The following is a 20,313-nucleotide window of genomic DNA, read 5'->3' as shown; positions in this document are numbered from 1 at the left end:
GATGGACGGATGGATGGATGGATGGATGGCAGGACGGGCGGGCAGACGGACGGATGGATGGATGGATGGAGGGAGGAATGGAAGGAGGGATGGATGATGGATGGATGATGGAGGAATGGATGGAGGATGGATGGAGGGAGGGATGATGGATGGATGATGGAGGAATGGATGGAGGGATGGATGGAGGGAGGGATGGATGGAGGGAGGGATGGATGGATGGACGGATGGACGGATGGAGGGATGGATGGAGGGATGGATGGACGGATGGACGGATGGTTGAACGACATCAGTTGCAGGACAGCACCGTTTGGAAAGTAAACCAATCATGCTCATGTTTTCAGGGTTTATCAGGGTTGGTTGATCAGTGTTTGTATTATACACATGATCTCTGTTGATATGTTTTTGTATTGCATACAGGCCTTTATACTTACTCCTACTTAGTGTATAGGAAGGATCCTGATTCAGAGGCTCAGACAGGCCGGCTGTGTTTAACCTAATAAGGAGCAGTAGTGTTATCCGTGCTTTAGTGTCACATTAGAATGAGGATTATACAGATGGCATGTGATGCAGACCAGGGCCATGAGGCTGAATCGAGAGGAAAGGCATTTTCGGTTTAATGGACTGGTTAATGTACAAGTTGCAGTCAAATCGAGGTATGAGAGTACTAAAGTTCTGGCTGAAGGTGGCCACGGTCCAGGGTTGTTTTGGAAGTCTTCGACGGCCTCAGACGCTTTCTCTTCTCGAACAAAATGGGTTTGGTGGGTTTAACTGCCCTGCCACGGCTCATTGCCGTGGACCAGACGTGTAATTGGTGTTGTTGCGTGGCCACAGGAAGCACCGCGTCCCACAACAGCAGCCGGTACGACGGCAGCGAGGCAAGCGTGCAGAAGAGCCGGAAGCAGCTGATGGCGGAGAAGCTCAGAGAACAGCTGATCAGGGGCAAGGCCATGGTGGTCAAACGGTAGGGTGGCCTCCGTTCTGTACTGACGCGTCGTTACCCATGTGCAAAAGAGGTCAAAAAACATTCCTGCAATGTTCAGTGCAAAGAAATTGCGGATGGCAGTATTTGTTTGTGAATGACACATAAATGTCTGTGGATTAAGAACACTTGGTTGCCTAGTGCACATTTTTTTCATATTCTGCCTTTTAACTATACGTTTGTTCTATATACGGCTGTATTCCCTTCCATCATAAAGCAACCAGGATGGGATCCTTGATCTGACCAAATGAATTACTGTGAAATGATGGGTTAAAATGACCTGGGTACTACACTTTCCTAAGGCGTTCTCTCAATACACAAAGAATCAGACCTTCTTGGATGCCGACGTAGTTTGTCCCCATTTCCTTGACATAATATTGAAAAAAACGACTGTTCTTCACCTGGTTCCTTGCAGATGCATGGATTTCTACGAACCCATCCGCCAGTTCTTCTACAACCTGATCCACCCCGAGTACAGCGCCGTGACCGACGTCTACGTGCTCATGTTCCTCGCCGACACAGTCGACTTCATCATCATCGTGTTCGGATTCTGGGCTTTCGGCGTAGGTGTCGAGTGATTGAGGACGGTCAATGTGTGGGAGAAAAATGTATTCCGTTACATTTGTTAATATAAAAATGTTTATGTCATTAAAGCTGCATTGGTGTTTTTCTGACCACTAGAGGGCAGAGAAAGGCAGCACATCTAGACTTGTTATTTCATCATTCTCCGTTGTCAAGATTTGGCAGTAGTTTTATCCTTTGGTTAACATGGCTTTTGGTTCGCTTAAATCCAAAACATATCAATGACGTACTGGTGGATTGTGAAACTAAGGGGAAGTGTCCCCGTTGTTCCAGAAACATTCTGCGGCAGACATCACCTCGTCCCTGTCAGAGGATCAGGTTCCTGGGCCTTTCCTGGTCATGGTTCTGATCCAGTTTGGGTCCATGGTGGTGGACCGCGCCCTCTACCTCAGAAAGACCGTCATGGGCAAGGTCGTCTTCCAGGTCATCCTGGTCTTCGGCATCCACTTCTGGATGTTCTTCATTCTGCCCGGAGTCACAGAGAAGTAGGAACATATGTTAAAGCACAGATCCGATGCACAATTGTGCAAATTTTTCAGTTGTTTTGGTATGATTGATGATTTATGACAACCACAACTTGCAGGTTAACCATGGCATGTTTTTGGCTGGCCCTCCTTGTCACAGGCGTTTCAACCAGAACAGGGTGGCCCAGATGTGGTACTTTGTCAAGTGTATCTACTTTGGACTGTCGGCCTATCAGATCCGCTGTGGGTATCCCACCCGCGTCCTGGGCAACTTCCTCACCAAGAGCTACAACTATCTCAACCTCTTCCTGTTTCAAGGGTGAGTCTTGTAAATCCACTGGTGTCAAATGAATGGAAGGAAAGCTATGAGGCAAATGATAAACAACGTCATGACTTATATTATAGGACACATAATTATTGTCAAAATGAAAGCCATTTGTTTTCAATGCTGCTTTTTCAATGCTCCTTGCTATTTTAGTAAATTCCAAAATAACTACTTAATCAATAGTTTTTGTCAAGCACACATAAAAAAGGTGACGTAAAGTTGGCCAATAAGACATTTTCTTAGTGCTTCTCACATTTTGTCCACATTTAGTATCGACTTTAGTGACGAAAGGGAAGTAGAGGGTCTTTTAAGAGGGACAATCCTAGGGAAGGACATAAGACACGGGTGTGTATAACGAAATGGCAAAATGTGCATTTGTGTATGCTTTACAATTGATGAACAAAATGATGGCAGATACATTGCGATATTCTTCCCTTATTGATAGCAATATTACTGTTATGGACTTTTATTGGTATGAGACTGTCGTATGCTGGACCTGTTAAACAATATTGGAGATACTTCCTGTAGCTATGAAGCTCAGGAGGTAGAGCGGGTTGGCTGGTAACCACAAGGTTGCGAGTTCGATCCTGGCTCCTACTAGCGTCAACCTCTGAGTGTCGAGGTGTCCCTGAGCAAGACACCTAACTCTAACTTCTCCCGACGAGCTGGCTGTCGCCTTTCATGGTTGACTCCGTCGTTGGTGTGTAAATGTGTGCATGAATGACTGAATGTCATATTGTAGAGCTCTTTGGATAAAAGCGGTATATAAATGCCGTCCATTTTACCAAAGGAATGTCACTCATCCTATCAATGACCTCGTATGGCCAGTGTTTGTGTCTGACGGTTCTGATGTCATGGCGTCGCCAGGTTCCGCCTGGTTCCCTTCCTAACAGAGCTGCGGGCGGTGATGGACTGGGTGTGGACGGACACGTCCCTGTCGCTGTCCAGCTGGATCTGCGTGGAGGATATCTACGCTCACATCTTTGTGCTTAAATGTTGGAGGGAGTCTGAGAAGGTTGGCTCTCTCTCCTGAATTCTGAATTGTTTCACTTATGCATCTAAATACATTTAAAATTCCTGAAAAGATTCCTGTGCTGAGCAATTAATCCAGTGTCTTTAAAATCAGTATCACGGTGTTAGCGATGATTGATTGATTGATTGATTCATATCATTGAAGGTACAGTATAAGAAATAAGCAATTTCAAGCTAGCACCCAAAACAACTCTTATCCCTACCCCTCCCTTTTCCGACTCTCCCTAACCCCGCCCATCTCAATAAAGCAAGGCTCACGGACGTCACGTTTCATGGGATTTCTTGATGCTGCTGCAGAATCCGAGCAAATTCACCCAGAGCCCTGTAGCATTAAAGTTTGCTTCTAAACGAAAGGACTACAACTTTTGGCACATTGTTGCTTTGTAAGCAAAAGACGTACAATATGGTGCCAGCTCCCAAACACGCACCGTGTCTCCACAGAAATTCCCGCAGCCGCGTGGGCAGAAGAAGAAGGCGACGGTGAAGTACGGTCTGGGGGGCATGATTGTGGCCCTGCTCATCTGCATCGTGTGGTTCCCGCTGCTCTTCATGTCCCTGGTCAAGTCTGTGGCCGGTGTGGTCAACAAGCCGCTGGACGTCTCGCTCACCATCACCCTGGCCGGCTTCCAGGTACGTACGTTGTGACAGGCTTCAACACTAAGGAGTAGTGATCGACCGATTTATCGGCCGGCCGACCTTATTCGCCGATTTTATTTATTTATTTATTTTATATTTATTTTTATCCCGGCATGATTTACAGACAGGTCAATACATTTTCCTTTTTTATATTGGAATAAATGTCTTCCTTTTGCCATTTACCATTATAGTAGTTGATGAAATCAAAATCCTCTAGTGTTGGGTTGTCAGCATGAGAGGATCATGACTGATCATGAAAGTTTTGAGTTTTGGCCAGTTACTTTTTTTATTGGATGGTTCAGACCCAGGCACAAAATGTTAATGTTGATACCTGCATTAGTACCTTGAGTTTAAATTGATCAGAGTTATGGTGTATATAGGAGGTGTGCATATATATTGGGGTCAACATTGTCATCCTTCTTATTTGCATTCTTATCCTCTCTTGCTTGACTTGCACCTGTAATTGTATGCTGAGTTTCCCTTTGGGGATTAATGAAGTGTGATAATCTCTATCTCCTCAAACGCTTCACATGCGATCAGGTGATTCTGTGGGTTGGAGGTAGAAGAGTAATGCCATACCCTTATGCTACCATCATCGTCAGCACTTGGTTTCTAATCCAGATGTAGATTAAGACTGAAACTGTGAACTCAGGGTCTGAGCTAGAGCCGGAGCCGTATAAAAATACAAATTTAAGCTATGAAACTCAAAGTCCTTTGAACAAAAACACAATAACCCCAAAAGTAAATAAATAATAATAATATTCATTACTTGGCTGATACCGATAGTTGGGAAAATACCTTATAGCGGCCGATAATATCGGCCCGCCGATAAATCGGTCGGGCTCTAGTCTGAGCCTGCAACCCAGTTTGAATTGAACATGACACAACACAAAACTCGAGACAAAAGGCACTGTTGTTTGAAATGACCCACTCTTCCCCTTCCCCAGCCCATCTTCACCATGAGCGCTCAGCAGAAGCAGCTACGGGAAATTACGGAGCATCAATATGCTGCCTTTGTGAGGGGATATACTAACAATGACGTAAGTGCAGCTACAATCTATCTGTTTTCCCTCCTAGTTTCTGTGGGATAACACTGTGTGTGTGTGTGTGTGTGTGTGTGTGTGTTTTTGACACCCAAAACAGCAACTATTAGAGGGTATAATTGGCTATTAGTCTTTGTTAATATGCATAAAATAACATGCATCCACAAAACTAAATGTATCGGACATCCCCACAAAAACATATCGGGGTAGTGTGGACACAATTCGACTGACCTCAGCGGCTACATAATAAGTACCATGCCCATCTCCCTGAATTCAGGCACTAGGCTCTTGGTACGCATATGCTACTACCAGCTCTCATTTCCCCACCAGAGTGAAGTTAGTTATTGAACTTAATTTCCAATGCAACATTCCCAAAATGGCAAGAAAAAAATCAGCCGGTCAGATCCGCTACACTCGTGTTACCTGACAGGAACCATAGGTCTCATCACATATCATGCACAACAGTTGGCGGACAATCCTAGGCCACTGTTACCTCCCAGGGTTCTCTGGTTCTCCTACACCATGTGTATCTGTCATGTGTGGACCCCTTGCAGGAATGCTTGCAATGGCTGGAGACCTACCAGTACCAGGACCTGATTATTGCTGAACTAGAGGGCAGCTCCAACTCTCTGTGGACCATCAGCCCACCCAGCAGGAAAAATCTCATCGACATGCTGCGACATCCTGGAGAGGAATTCACCATCACTGTGTCCTGGTCCATTCAAAGGTGCAAAATACTGAATATAAGTCCTTCCTTTATACATTAGGATCAACATTCCTTACAGGACAACTTCAGCTACATAAGTACTTCTAAATTAAACGTCTTAATATTGCACACATAAGTGCTTCACTGGTATCTATTTACAGATTTATTGCAATCATTCTATGTACCAAATTGTTATACTTGTTGTAGTGTAATGTAAAACGCAAGACCTAATTGTTGTTTTGTTTGTGTATGGCAGTAGATACTAATCCTCTATAGTAGCACTATAGTTCACCATCACAAGTGGCTCACGTCATTTTGCTTAGCGGTTGGTACGTTCCCCGGAGAACCGCAACGCGGCATTTTTCATTGTCGTCCCTTTCTTCCATCCGGTGTTCCTGTTGTTCTGCACCATGGTCGTCCAAATCCCCCCAAGGAACCTTACACTGGGTGCTAAGGCGGAGTTTGCCACGGGCAAGCTGGTGGAACACCTCGACACCGACACCAGGGACCACCTGATGCAGCTGCTCAACAACAACTCCACCACCACAGCGTGAGCCCCTCTATGCATCATCATCCTCCTCATCATCATCATCATCATGAGGATTCACTCTTAGCTGAAGATACAAAGAAACACGTTGGGTTGCCTGCTTTGATGAACCTTTGTGTGTATTTCTCTCGACGTGGTCTCACCTTAGTGCATGTGTATAACCCGTTTGAGTCTGCAACGTTGTAAGCGCTCGTAAGTACACGAAATTGCTCTGAATGTGTATTAGCTTGATTTACTCCCCACAACAACACCATACAAGGACAACAACACCATTTCTACACAGTCGCCATTCACAATGAAGGCATCAGACTGAGCAAGAAAAAACTATTAAAGTGCCGATCTTGAAGTTCGGAAATCGAAGAAAACACACATAATATTCAGCAGCGTCAGTAGTGGCATTAGAGCACCCCTTAATGTAAAGGAGTGAGGACAGAAGATCACAAATGCTTTGAATGTGGGGTCCGCTGACAGCAGTGTTCCATGTTAAAGGATAATTCCGGTATTTTGAACATTGAGCTCCCTTTCTGGTTTGTCTAGGATGAAATAGAGTGGTTAACACCGACATTTTTAATATTGGTCCCGTCTCGAGTATTTGGCTAATTTCGAATCACCCCTGCCTGCTTCCCAATGGTTGGCTATGGGCATTCAAAAACACCCCTAAATGTTTGTTTTCAGAAATGTGAAACTCATTGAGTTAGTGGTGTTCGTTGATCCTAATCAAGTATCGTAGAGAAATACAGTTTCTGTCGTGTTTTATTTGGCATTTTGTAAATCTGCATTTTGTAAATGAAACGGAAACCGGACCGGAGCCGGAAACGGAAGTGTAGTGTGGTTGTAGTCTTTTCGGTCGGCTCTCCGTATCAACAGTAGGGGCTAGAACCGAGCGAAAAGCAACCCCCCTTTCCGTTTCATTTACAAAATGCAGATTTACAAAATGCCAAATAAAACACGACAGAAACTGTATTTCTCTACGATACCCGATTAGGAACGTCAGCAAACACCACTAACCATTCGATGAGTTTCACATTTCTGAAAACGAACGTGAAGGGGTGTTTTTGAATGCCCATAGCCAGCCATTGTGAAGCAGGCAGGGGCGACTCGAAATTAGCCAAATCCTCGAGACGGGACCAATATTAAAAATGTCGGTGTTAACTTCTACTTCATCCTAGCAAACCAGAAAGGGAGCTCGATGTTCAAAATACCGGAATTGTCCTTTAATATGGAGTCAAGCGGCCCGGTTGTCCATGTCGTTTGAGGAGTTGATATGACCACTAAAATCCAACAGTAGGCTATAAGGCAGGGCTATTTGACAGTGCAGAACCCTCAAGAACTGTGGAAGTAGATTACTGATGAAGCTAAAGACACCTTAGAGAATATAAATAGAGGCGGAGGTTTAGAGCTGTTGAGATAAGTCATGCAATGAAAATGTTATGCAATGAAAGTGTGATCCATAGATCACACACACACACCGAAACACAGACGCATTATTTAAACCTCCACACACATCAACAGCCATGTGTCAAACGGTCAACCAAGCCAAGGGCTATGTCGCCACAATCCTGAATGAGGAAGATGTGATGGGTCGTAACCTGTGTCTGCATCTGATCGAGGCCCACTCAGCGATGGAGAATCCTAGTAATCAGTCATTCGAGAGCTTCCTCAACAGAAATATCAATTGAGCGTATTCTTATGAATGCTATTTTGATTATGATTATTATTGTATGATGTACATACCGATACAGTTATATGAATCTGACTGCTAATCTCACATCATTGAACATAGAACAAGGTCATCAAAGCAATGGATTAGGAAACGTTTGGCCAAACAACATTGTTGCGTTTGCTCTGGCTAACACTAGACGACAAGTCGAGACGACTCCTAGATTTTGTGCTCAATAACGATTTAACCACAAGGTGTGAGTTTGATTAGCCGTTAAAAGCTTTTTTGAAAATCGGCCTCTTCTGACATCACAAGTGGGCGTGTCCACCTAGAGGTGTGCTGGATAGATCAGTCTACAAGCCTACCCAGTGGACTGTTGCAAACGTTGCTCATCTATCCTTCACACATCTAGGTGGACACGCCCACGGCTTGTAACGGCTATTCACACTCACACCTGGTGGTATAATATGTCACCTTTAAGCACCAATCCGTTCAGAGACGAGAGAAGAGAGGGGCTACCAGGTGGCCGTCCAGGCCTGTTATTCATCCCGACTCATTGGTGTTTTTATGCGTCTATAAAGTGTTGTGCTCGCTCCACCACAGGATCCTCAAAGATCTCTTCCCACGGTATCTCCGGGCGCCTACCGATTCGGCTTCCAAACCCGTGGAGCAGCTTTTAAAGGGTAAGAGCGACCGGCAAAGGTTGTTGGTTGCCATTAGCTAACCAATTAAATACTGTGTGCGTTTTTAATTCAAATGAACGTCAGGTAATGCAGTGGTATTAGCAGTCGCCGTAGCCGTTTTGTTTCCGATTCATCCCGTGTCCTCTTTCCTTTCCCATCATGCTTCAGATAAGAAGAAGGAGAACATCAGCTTGTCGCTACAGCGAAGCACACAAAGCTCCGGGGAGGTGCGGGAGTGGTGGGTCGTCAACCAGTCGGAGTCCGGCTTCTTCAAAAAGCCCAACCAAACGGGGCTGAATCTGTACATATTCAGCGACCAGGTCAGCCCCCCCAGCCTGGGTTTCCTGGCAGGATACGGGTGAGTGGACGCTGACAATGAACCCTGAAGTAAAGGAGGACGTATGCGTAGTACACACGTGTGGATCTTGTGGGTCGCCACTAGCCACTAAACCAACACTTGGCCACTGGCCCGGCTGACATGTTACTAGTCCCCAATAGTAACTACTTGCCTTACACTTGCACTTGTTTCTTACTCTAGAAACTAGGGCTAGTAGTATGAATGACAAATGCTTTCTATTAAATTGTTCCGGATCCGATTAATATTATTATATATATCATATTATATTAAACAACCACTTAAAATTCCCCCCCAAAAATTTTTATTTAAAAGTTCCAAACAAGTGTAAATATACAACATAATACAATTTATGGACAGAAGGACACAAGGTAATTTCAAAATAAGTTTTAATATTTTTTGTATTTTTATTGTACATAAGAAGTACAAACAAATGAACAGTCCTCCCCTTTCCCCACTGCCCCTAAAAAGATCTCTCTCTTTTTTCATAGTCTAAAAATACCAAACATCGATCTTGCTTGTCTTTTGTAGTTGGGGAAAATTAATTGGTCAGCTCTCTAGTAACTTTTTCATGGCTACATTGACATAATGACGATAAAGTGTTTCTTGGCTAGCGATGAGACGAGGCATTCAACTAGCGGCCATTTTAAAGGTGGACTGATTATCATCACGGCATGGGCTCATCAGTCACGGAGCATCTCTACCCAATGGCCTCACTTGAGGGACTGCTCGGTTTCTAGCCCTGTGTGTGTGCCTGTGTATGTTATATATGTACTACACGTGAAGACTCTACATTATTAGCGTGACGAGACGACCGTCACGAAATATCCAGGGTTTGAGATCTCAATCATGGGATATTTCTCAATATCCCGATAGCGAACCAATCAAATTGCGCCATCTTAGGCGGTTCACGTGTAGCAAATACTATATATATATATATCCCAGCGTGTTTTTCCTTTACTTAATGCATTCCCCTTTGAGACTCTTATGTATGGATATGAACCCAGCATTATCTCAATGTGTGCACGTGAATTAACTATATAATTTAGCTTGACCGTTAACCGCGGCCGCACCTCCAACACCACCTTCCCCACCACGATGGTCTAACCGTGCCCCCCCTCACCCCCCCCACCCTCTGCAGCATCATGGGCCTGTACGCCTCCGTGGTGCTGGTGATCGGCAAGTTTGTGCGCGAGTTCTTCAGCGGCATCTCGCACACCATCATGTTCGAGGAGCTGCCCAACGTGGACCGCATCCTCAAGCTGTGCACGGACATCTTCCTGGTGCGGGAGACGGGCGAGCTGGACCTGGAGGAGGACATGTACGCCAAGCTCATCTTCCTCTACCGCTCGCCGGAGACCATGATCAAGTGGACCCGGGAGAAGACGGAGTGACCGCTGTGTGGCGCCCCGGCGCCCACACCTGACCCGCACACTCCACCCTCCCCCCCACACCTGACCCTCATACTCCACCCTACCCCCACACCTGACCCTCATACTCCATACTCCCCCACACCTGACCCTTACTGTATGTTCACACCACACCCCCCCCCGCAAGAAGACAAGCAAGGGGACCCCCTGCTTCCTCCCCCCTACGCTTTGCGGTCTCCCACGGCAACGGTACGGTGATGGTTTTAAAGGGCTCCACACCGACAGACACTCGGTGCACAACACCAGAAAGCACAAACCCGCCTGGTGTGTGTTCTGCTTCTTCTTCCCTTCGCCTTCCACCACAACCCTTGGGATTGTAGGGGTTTGTGCAATACAGAGCTCTCCATACAAAGGCCTCAGTAGAGAGAGACAGAGAGAGAGAGGGCTTTCTTTACCTTATATGTGGACAGCATGAGGACGGGCAGCCTCTGGCGGAGGTCCGGTTGTAAGAACTGCCCAGCCCCTAACCCCTATTTAGTTGTTTTTTGAATACCAGAGCCTACCGAATTCAACTCCTGCAAAAAAAACAATGCAAAGACGCAATCACGGCGGGATCTCACCCTCACTCTGTTTGTACGCGAGATCCAAAACTGTTCATAATAAACCACCAACTCCATATCTTTCTCAGGAAGAGCTGTTTTCAACCACAATGAGGTCCCGCGACGAGATGGCGGCGGCCGCCCCGACAGGCCCTCGCATCACTTTATAGGATCTTAGCATTAGGAGGGAGTCTAATGAATATTCAAATGAAATGACAGAAAATGTTTAAAAAAAAAGGGAGTGATGAAAGATGACTATTTAAAAAGGCATGCGATTATTACAAGATAATGAAAAGAAAAACTGGGTGGACTTTTCAAGATGCAGTATTTACCCTGCCGGCTTGATTACCACTCACACCGATCCCGGTCGCGGGTATTGGCGGCCCAGTTTCTATTCCAAGAGGACACGCTACACTTTTTCCCTCACAGTGAACGGGATCAATTGATAATCGTATTTTGCATTATTTCCAGTCTGGCCGGAGTCTAGACCGCGGGAGGCCTATTTTTAAATCAGGGTATTGGGTGCTGTTGAGGCGCTAAGACTGTTGCACACACACAGCGATTTCTTTCAACGCTACCGATGGGAAGTCATTCACCCAGCTGCGGTGGCGAGGAAAACGTGTCCCGTTCTATTCACACAACGGACAAAAGCCCTCTTTCGGTCAGAAGCTATGCATTAGAGGAAATTGTAGCATGAAAAAAAAACGACGTTATTATTGTCGTGAGTAATTTACATTACATGTACATACCATGTTATGTGAGGGGTGGGCGAATGAAATGTGAAGTTATACCTGTAGGCTATGTTATATGGTATTTATGGTATGAAAAGAGGTCCCGAGAACGGCATAATAAAACATCTCGAAATTTGTCTGGTTTTCGTTCCAGCTGTCGTTCTTTTCCCCGTAACATGTCCGTTGTCATGATGCCATAACATTCATACACACTTAAAACTGGCTCTCTCAACATCCGAGTGCCAGAGAATAAAAAGCAGGTCATGACCGACCCTAGAAATCCTATGAAGGTTCACAAAGCAATGAATGAATGTATATGAAATAAATAATTTGGTAAAGAACTTAAAAGGCAAACCAGCCGCACCGTTTCAGACTCCGCTCTCAATGCTTCAGGGACGTGGACAGGGGGGTTGCTCAGGTTAACCGGGCAACTGCCCATATGCCCTCCTCGACTCACGTTACCCTTCCGAAGAAAAAATAAAATTTAAATCGTACAACAATGGATGCAGAATTTCATGTCGGCCTATAAAAAAAATCGTCACTCGAAACAATTAATAAAGTAGCTCCATTCACTTCCATTCGGGCACCGAGAGTGAAAGTCAGTAGGGGGCGGGCAAACTGTTTACGCAGCTGCAGCGCTGCACGCGACCGGCACCTGAGCATGCTGACAGCCTGCGGTTGTCTTGTGAGACTCAGACGACTGCCTTGACGTTGTCGGAAAAGGTGAGTTTGAGATGTGTAACAATCAAGTTTTATGAAATGAATTAAAATCTTCATAAATCCAGGCTCAGTGTGCCACGTAACGTTTAGCCTAAATAATCAGACAGCTAGCTAGCTTGCAGAAAAGCAGCTCGTTATCACATAGACTACTACTTTTTTGGTAGGCAAGCTACCTGTCTGCTGATAGTTAGTTTCTAACATTTCGTTTTAGCAAGATGAATGAATGACGGAAGTAATGCATCAGATTAATTCTTTAATTCGAAATGGGTAAATGCCTAAATCTTATCACTATTTTGGGTATTGTTTGTTATTGTTAAGTGAAGCCGAAATGCCCACTGAAGAGGCGGATTCAGGAGAGACAACTCAAGGAGGCAGCAAAGGGCTTTGCATTGTGATAAAGATGACACTGTAAGCTAATTGATTATTTAATCAGACTCATATTTCAGCCTATTAATGGCAATTTTGCATAATTGCATTACATTTAAGATGAGGAGCAGCCACAAGCCTCCAGACACGAGGAAAATGTGGACAAGGAGGCACATAGGGCAAGTAGGCCCACGTGCTGATCAACAAATATGAGATGAGGGGACCATGCTAGAAAGTACAGGGTTAAAGAGCCTTCTCAGTTCTTCAGTGCTTGTGAAGGCACTGTGAAGGGGGGGGCTTTTTCAGGTCGGAGCAACTGACCCTCAAAATTCCTGTGCACGTCCCTGATGCTGTCTCACTAATGTACCATTAATGATAAATGGCCTTTCAATAAAGATCAGCCCAATCACAAATCATAGCAAGTGATAGACGAGACGCATAGACTGATCGCTTTAACTTTTTATTTTACACCGATGACAACATAAACATACTCAAGTCCAGCCTGTGATCTTTCTAATGCACATACACATCATCACCAGAGTTATGGGGAAAGAAGCCTCACAAAGAAAACCGCATCAATGTGCATTAAGACCGGAACGCTGGGCGTCACTCTTAACAATGGGGGGAACATTAAAGCAACCATTCTCCCTCATAAAAAATAAATAGGCTCCTTGAGAAGCCTTGCGGTCGTTATGTGTTGATCAAGAGACGCTTTGGTGCGCTCTAGTCTTTAGTTCGTGACCCGGTCCAGCAGATTATTATCTGCCTCTTGAATACATAATGAATGGAATTAGTTACTGACGATTACGACATGAAGCACAAATGACTTTAGGAGGTTGAATTACTTTAAGGCATGCACAACGTAAAAATACAAAACAAATAGTATACCTTCCCTTTATCGTTTTGATATATCAGCTTGAAAAAGAGTTGTTCTTATCTGTTTTATGTGAAAGTAGCTCTTGTGTGAAATCAATTAAAGTGTTTTGTTTGAGAAGTAATAAAATCAAGATATGCGCACACTGTAAAAAGGAATAGGTTTTGCAGTTGTTGCTTTAAATGGAGTTACTAAGAAATAAGAGCATGACAACAGCATCGGTTTCTAGTATTAAGAACATAATCACATGTTGCTGTTCTTAGCCACTGTAACTAGCAACCACCAAACAAGGAGTCTTGGGGTGACGAAGACTTTGAGGTAGACGAATCAAAAACAGTCTACCACAGTTTAAAAGACCCTGACTAGGATGGTTCGAGCACTAGTCCTATAGTCTGTTCTAAAGTCCTACAAAACAGTGTGATTATTATAACCATTGCCATACACAAAACATTTGTTTATTGCAATATGCTTCTCTGCATCCTTCCCCACACATGCACCGATAAAAGAAAAGTGACATTATGATATTCTCCTCCAGCAGTTATAATACTGAATAAATTATTTCTGTACAAAATCAACATACGTCGTCAACTCCTATTCGACAAACTTCAACACACGTATCGGCTCCACTACGCCTACGTTAGCTTCTGGAAGATATCACTGGGACAGCAAAGTTTACAAAGCACACAGTTTCACACCGACTAATAGTCAATACAACACCTGGCATATACTATTATAGATTTGCGGACATCAAAGTATACATCTATTTATATAATTCATTTTCATACGACCGAGGATGATGCACCTCAATGCTATAAATTGCCATTCAATAATTCTCGGTTATATTTAACATCGAAGGCTGCCAACTCTGATCTGCAATACCCGCTGTGATATGAGGGTTACATTTTTTTTTAGCAGTTTGCTTCAATGTAGTTTTTTGAATAATAGAGATGTGAAAAATCGACATCTGGGTTTTTTCACGATATCATCATCATCATGATCAGGGAATGCAAAGGGTTGGAAGCCACTTCTACAAGAGGGAAAGTGCAGCCGGGGTGTAGTGTGTGTGTGTGTGTGTGTGTGTGTGTGTGTTGGAGCGGGTTGACTCATCTCGGGAAGCTAACAGCTAACACAGCCCTCCGGCATAGTCGTCCTCCTCGGCAGCCGCTCCACTGGCGCCCCCTGCTGCCGCAGCGGCCGCCGCTACCTTCTTCTTGCTCACGCCGCCCGGCACGCGGAGGGAGATGGCCAGCTTGGCGTACTACAGTCGGAAAATATAAGAAGGACGAATTGTTTTTGGTTTGTGAAACCCTGTGTTCGCAACTGGAGGACAACAAGAACCAGCTTACCAAAAAATGGTAAGAAAGACAATTTTGGTCTTATGATGGAATTATACCCCACACAGGGCTTGTTGTCTCATCGCAGTGAACGGCCCAATTTCGAAATATCGCAGTGAACGGCCCAATTTCGAATTATTTTTCAAAAAGTATAGGAGCATAGGAACGTTATTTGTGGTAATGTTTTGGTCATTGTTTTATAATTCATCTTTAATTTATTTGTTATAATTGGAAGAAAGTTATGTTTGAAAATGCCAGAGCGTTTCTGATGCAAGACGTGGTGAAGCAAAGTATTAATTAGTGTTAGGTTACGATTTAAATTCATTTAGGATTTGACAGTACTACAAGTTTCACCTTCTGACGTACCAGCCCTTGCTAATTTATAGCTATCCTTCATAGACATACTAGAAGGATAGCAATAAAACCATAACCTGAAGTTTGAGCCTTGCTGCAATGATTAAGTCATTTCAGTGAGGCTAGTCCAAATCTGATGAAACTGATACTAATAAATAAAAATAATCCTTTCTATTTTGATTTAGGTGCCGAAATTGATTGGGATTCTGTTCTCCTTACAATCGCACTGCACTAGGGTTTGATTCAAATATGCTTAATTGTGAGCTTCTGAAAGTGACCAAACTCCTTGTAAACAGCAGCAACCAGGCTGCAAAAGAGGAGACAGTAGTCCTTCACTGGAAGCTGAAGCGATTTATAATATACAGACTACATTTCCCATGGGCCTGTTACTTGTTGTCCCACAGAACTCTGAATTGGTTGGAACATTAATTCATTTTGAAGACCAATATCAGGGACGCCAACGTTGTATTGATTTTATGTTATGTTGGTAATTCTTTTTCTTTAATTTTGTGTATTCCGGTACGCTCTATGGCATTAATTAGTACATCTGTGTATGTGTGTTACCTTTTGTGTATAGGTATTATTTGATTAGATTGGTCATATGAGGGGAAAACTAATCAGGACAAACAAGGTTTAGGGCTGGCAGTCACGACAGTACTCATGACTCAAATGGAATAAACAAAAAGAGCATTATCATCACTGCCAGCTTTGTTAAGCACATCTCAGGTAACAGTTACGAAAATGTGGGCATAATATAACCACTGCTTTAACAAACAAATAAAGAGACATGGGGAAAACAACCATAAGGGAGAAAGTTTGGGAAGAGGATTTGCACTACTGCCTCTATAAACATTTATTGCAATATAAAAAAAAACAGATGGGTATTTTTGTTGTGGCTGGAAGGGTTAGAGTTAACTGGAAAGTGCCGTATCATTTCTGTGATAGCAGAATTCCTGATTAAATCATAGACATATACTGTATACATAGACGAAATAGACTTCTTTGAGATTATTCCATAAACTCTATAAATATAAATCACAACTAGTCATTTAAATCAGTAAAGAAATGTAAACATTATTGGGCTTTATATCCAAAAAAAAACACGTCCCCCTTTAGTTGAATTTGTTTACAGCCTTTGCCTCTCAAATATGGCGACTAAGTTGACGTACGAGGCGAAGACCAATGCGTGTGTGTATATGACATATGCTATGTGTATATGCCTATGTTATAGATTAGCCGCTGCCAGTATGGGCCCTTTTCATAATCTCAAAAACAATACCGGCGCTCATAAACTTAACTATGGGTCGATTAGTTTGAGGAATAGCAGCGCACCGGTATGGACACAATTAGTCCCAAATGACCTGTGAAAAGGGTCCAATTACAGTCCACTAGACCCATTTCTTTTTTATCAAATTAAATAAGAACTGCCCGGCTGGTTCCAAGAGAGGGAGACTCACGTCGTTATCCATGTACTTCAGTAAAGGTGAGTTGCAGATACGGTACACCTGGTCTTCGTCCTGTTCGTCATAGCCCTGCAGGAGTGTCTCCATGGCAACGGAGTCTTCACTGCCGCTGTAACCCGGAAGGCTGTGGGAAGAAGACGGCTCCCGTTAGGGTCCTTTGACGCGCGGACGGGGTAAGATGACTTGGTAACGGTGCTGAACTCCGCCGTGTCGGTGTGTCCACCTGTCCCTTCGCTCTGAGGCTGTTTCTTCCCTAAATTGTACGTCTGTCCTGCTGTCCTTACTTTAGGTTTCCTTAAACCAGGGACAGCTCATATCACCAGAAGTTCATGTCACCATGACAACCAGTTATAAAAAAGGTTGGCAAGGGACCGATTATAAAAGTTGGGAGGCAATGTTCTTATATTCAGGAAGAGCTTACTGGAACTAGGTAGTTATAAAACATGACTTTGGCATATTTATTTAAACATGTTTTGTTCGAGCCAACAGGGCCCTAAGGCCACAGTGCGCCACATTGGGAATACAAAGGTAATGCCCACACAAACATGTTCTGTACCTGTAACTCTCTCGGACACACTTGTCAGCCGCTACGTAGTCCGCTCTGTGCAGATGAACCAGCACCTGAGCGGTGGTTTTCTAAAAGAAAACACGTGTTAGCATGACACTATGGAATTCTTCTCCTTTTAGAACAAAATGTTCCACTGATTCTACTTCTTCATCACAGTGAAGTTACGACGTTGCAAAGCCAAACCAATCACGTCAAATTGGCAGGAAGAGTTTTAAGATGCACTAAAACCATTCCAGGATGACTAGCCCACATTGGTTCGCTCATCAAGCTCAAATGATGGATATTGTTCATAAACAGCAAAAATGTGTTAGTGAAATGGCTCAAACCCGGGCCACCAACCTTGAAGCACATGGGATAGTTCTCAATCTCTTTGTACATGTTCTTCTCCTTCTGAATGGCCACCGCTGCATCGTCCAGCCTGTCCGCAAACATTGGGATGAGGAGGGACCGTACAGGGTAACAATGAAACATTACATAAGGACACCTGGGGCTATGAGATGACCTTATGGTAAGACCTCCAGATTCACCACTAAAGGCCTTATCAATTGAGTCAATTTGTCAATTAAGGTACTAGGCAAAATAAACAAATGCACATTTTGATACACTTTTTGGATAAGACTTCAAACACCTGTTATAACCCTAAGCTGCTATAGGAGCACCTATCCGTGTTGAAACATCCATGCTCATTATATTACAGTAAAGTTTAGTAGGTAGCTGGTCATTTCATTCTAACCCACTCCTCTTCTTCCTACCTTCTTACTCTGACCAGGAGTCTGGAAGCCTTGCCCAGCAGTTCTGCTGCCTGTCGCAGGCGGTCCTCGTTCTGAAGGAAGAAGGCATCGCCAACGCCGTGTTAGCCTCACAGTCACTAAACACACCTCAACACAGGTGAACCCTTAGGTTAGGAAGGCCGTCTACCTCAAACACACCGGCAGCCTTCTGATACAGATCCACAGCCTTATCCAAGTTGAGCGGCTCTATGAGTCTAAACAGCAGAGAAAGAAAGGGGTGAGAAAATGGGTGATAATGTTCCTCTGCTGTCGCTACCTCCTGTCCAGCCTGTCCAGTTGCTCACAGCATATAAATATTTAAATTTGTTTTTTTAAACCTAGTTTTGTTTTCCAATTAAAACCAAACACCATTCTATGAGCCCTGACGCCTAACACTCTTTGCTATACACCTGGCGTAGAGCAAAGTATGCCACGACTTTCTGAAAACATGTATTTGTTACAGGGAGAAAATGGACCAGAGATATCTTGGAAAATCATTTGTTTGAATTGATTTAAAATAAATAGAACTTGATCACATATGGGAAATGTGGTTCAAACAGTCGTAGGATTTTGGCAACATTTGGTTATAATGCATTTGGAATAAATTACTAATTTAGCTTTGTATTTATGATTGCATTTATTGGTGTTTTACTGTGGGTAAGACAATAATTTCTCTGTGGGAATAGACAAGAAAGCCAATTTCAATGTCCAAATGAGAAGCCCTTTGGGGCATTTGGGACGGTGTAGCAAACTGAAAAACTCTCCTCCAATTTGCTACTGCTGGTTATGAATTATATTAGAGCTAGAAGGTGAATATGGTCGTACCTTTAGTGTCCGTCTATAGGATTTAAGATGTAATAACTTAATGAGCTCACTTTCCAGCCCGGTCGAGTGCCATGGCAGCAGTGTCAGGAGTGCCGTTCTCCATGTACATCATGCAGGCCTTCTCTATGAGCTGGATGGCTTCCGGCATCTTCTTTTGTTCCTTTAGCATCGTAAACAAAGAGGACATGTAAACGCTGCATCCATATTGGTACTGCTGCTTTTTTATTTGTATTACAACCCTCACCTTCATCATCATTCCGGCTTGTTCAATAGCCCTGGAAGCAGAACAAAATGAGGTACATTTCTGAATGGTTCATTTTATTTTAGATTAAATCCACTTTTCCCATTATCAAACAACATAGTTAATGTACTTACTTTGCAGCGTGGAAAAGCCTGAATAACAAGTTAAGAAATTGTATATACACGGAGACAGAAAAAGGGAGGAAATCAATAATCATGCTCTAAACTGGATTCTTAAGGATACGTTTTGTTTTCTGTGTGGTACTCTGCTTCCTTTAAGTACGCATCCTTTGCCTGGTCAAACTGCTTTGCATTCTTGAAACACACAGCTAGGATAAAACCAGACAAATCCACAATGAGTTTCAAACGCACACTTTGACTGATGGTGACGCCTATATGCGGAACGGATCGTACCTGCTTTGGCGTACTCTGATGCGGCACTGTCGAAATCTGGCTTCCACTTAGTGAGGCTGGTTTTAAGGCTGCAAATAGAATACTTGTTGAATAGAAAATAACCGATCTAGAACCCATGTTCTAGCCTCAGGTTCTATATCGAATAAACGTGCCACGAAGCATCATCCAGGACCCTGGTTATCCTTAAAGATTGTTTACCATATATGTTTCACGTAAGTCATAACACACTAGCATCTTAGATCAGGAATCTGGCTAGTTCTAAACACGCTCATGTTAAATAATGAAAAAGGGTTACCATTGATGTACATGACAGGTGGTAAAATAAGCAGAGTGGCCTTTACGGATGACATTAGGACTCAATCATAGCTTTCCTGATAATCATACAAACGTATTCTACTTTACCATTTATCCGCTTTGGCCATATGCTCATGGGCCTCGTTTATTTTCTGCGCCGCCATTCTGTTGTTAACGATACACTATTTCGTAAGGTGTGTCCGTATGTCAAATATTGCTATATTGCAATATGTTGTCAGCGACGATGTTTGGATTACAAGGAAGGATCTCCGGCGCTGCTACGTCACGGAAGTCGCAGACTACGGGTGCCGTAGAGGAGCGACGGCATCCGCAATACCTTGCATCATTTTCCCAATTAACGTTTTTATTTTTTGGGGTT

General features: G+C 43.7%; 2 protein-coding genes across 4 annotated transcripts in view; one reads left to right on the top strand and one right to left on the bottom strand.

Annotated features, from left to right (window-relative positions):
* LOC132462885 (piezo-type mechanosensitive ion channel component 2) overlaps window positions 1-11,849 on the top strand; it is an 85,086-nt gene extending 73,237 nt beyond the window's left edge. For all 3 annotated transcript variants that reach the window (XM_060058664.1, XM_060058665.1, XM_060058666.1), the window contains 12 exons: window positions 832-961; window positions 1,395-1,542; window positions 1,835-2,046; window positions 2,186-2,344; window positions 3,218-3,365; window positions 3,824-4,012; window positions 4,966-5,058; window positions 5,616-5,788; window positions 6,201-6,317; window positions 8,578-8,657; window positions 8,826-9,015; window positions 10,154-11,849. In XM_060058664.1, coding sequence (XP_059914647.1) covers window positions 832-961; window positions 1,395-1,542; window positions 1,835-2,046; window positions 2,186-2,344; window positions 3,218-3,365; window positions 3,824-4,012; window positions 4,966-5,058; window positions 5,616-5,788; window positions 6,201-6,317; window positions 8,578-8,657; window positions 8,826-9,015; window positions 10,154-10,406 — 1,892 coding nt within the window. In that variant the 3' untranslated portion in view covers window positions 10,407-11,849. The remainder of the gene's footprint in view (window positions 1-831; window positions 962-1,394; window positions 1,543-1,834; window positions 2,047-2,185; window positions 2,345-3,217; window positions 3,366-3,823; window positions 4,013-4,965; window positions 5,059-5,615; window positions 5,789-6,200; window positions 6,318-8,577; window positions 8,658-8,825; window positions 9,016-10,153) is intronic.
* Window positions 11,850-13,245: 1,396 nt separating this feature from the next.
* Window positions 13,246-20,241, bottom strand: napgb (N-ethylmaleimide-sensitive factor attachment protein, gamma b). Its single transcript, XM_060058663.1, has 12 exons — window positions 20,043-20,241; window positions 19,641-19,708; window positions 19,471-19,555; window positions 19,362-19,379; window positions 19,231-19,261; window positions 19,037-19,146; window positions 18,310-18,376; window positions 18,144-18,214; window positions 17,731-17,809; window positions 17,380-17,459; window positions 16,818-16,947; window positions 13,246-14,930 (listed from the first exon to the last, which is right to left on the bottom strand). The coding sequence occupies exons 1-12, from the start codon at window positions 20,096-20,098 to the stop codon at window positions 14,796-14,798; spliced, it is 930 nt and encodes a 309-aa protein (XP_059914646.1). The 5' UTR covers window positions 20,099-20,241; the 3' UTR covers window positions 13,246-14,795.
* Window positions 20,242-20,313: the final 72 nt, after the last annotated feature.

The sequence above is a fragment of the Gadus macrocephalus genome, chromosome 8 (genome assembly GCF_031168955.1).
Source record: "Gadus macrocephalus chromosome 8, ASM3116895v1".
Lineage (NCBI taxonomy): Eukaryota > Metazoa > Chordata > Actinopteri > Gadiformes > Gadidae > Gadus > Gadus macrocephalus.
Note: the sequence above shows the minus strand (reverse complement) of the source record. Positions and strands in the feature narration are given on the sequence as shown.

What these genes read in the sequence shown, in the direction of transcription:
- napgb (XM_060058663.1), bottom strand. Translation starts at nt 20,098, where the DNA reads ATGGCGGCGCAGAAAATAAACGAGGCCCATGAGCATATGGCCAAAGCG. An exon ending in ATCAGAGTACGCCAAAGCAG is followed by an intron (nt 19,556 to 19,640) that starts GTACGATCCGTT and finishes GTTTTATCCTAG; the next exon opens with CTGTGTGTTTCAAGAATGCA. An exon ending in CTCCTGGTCAGAGTAAGAAG is followed by an intron (nt 17,810 to 18,143) that starts GTAGGAAGAAGA and finishes GTTTGCGGACAG; the next exon opens with GCTGGACGATGCAGCGGTGG.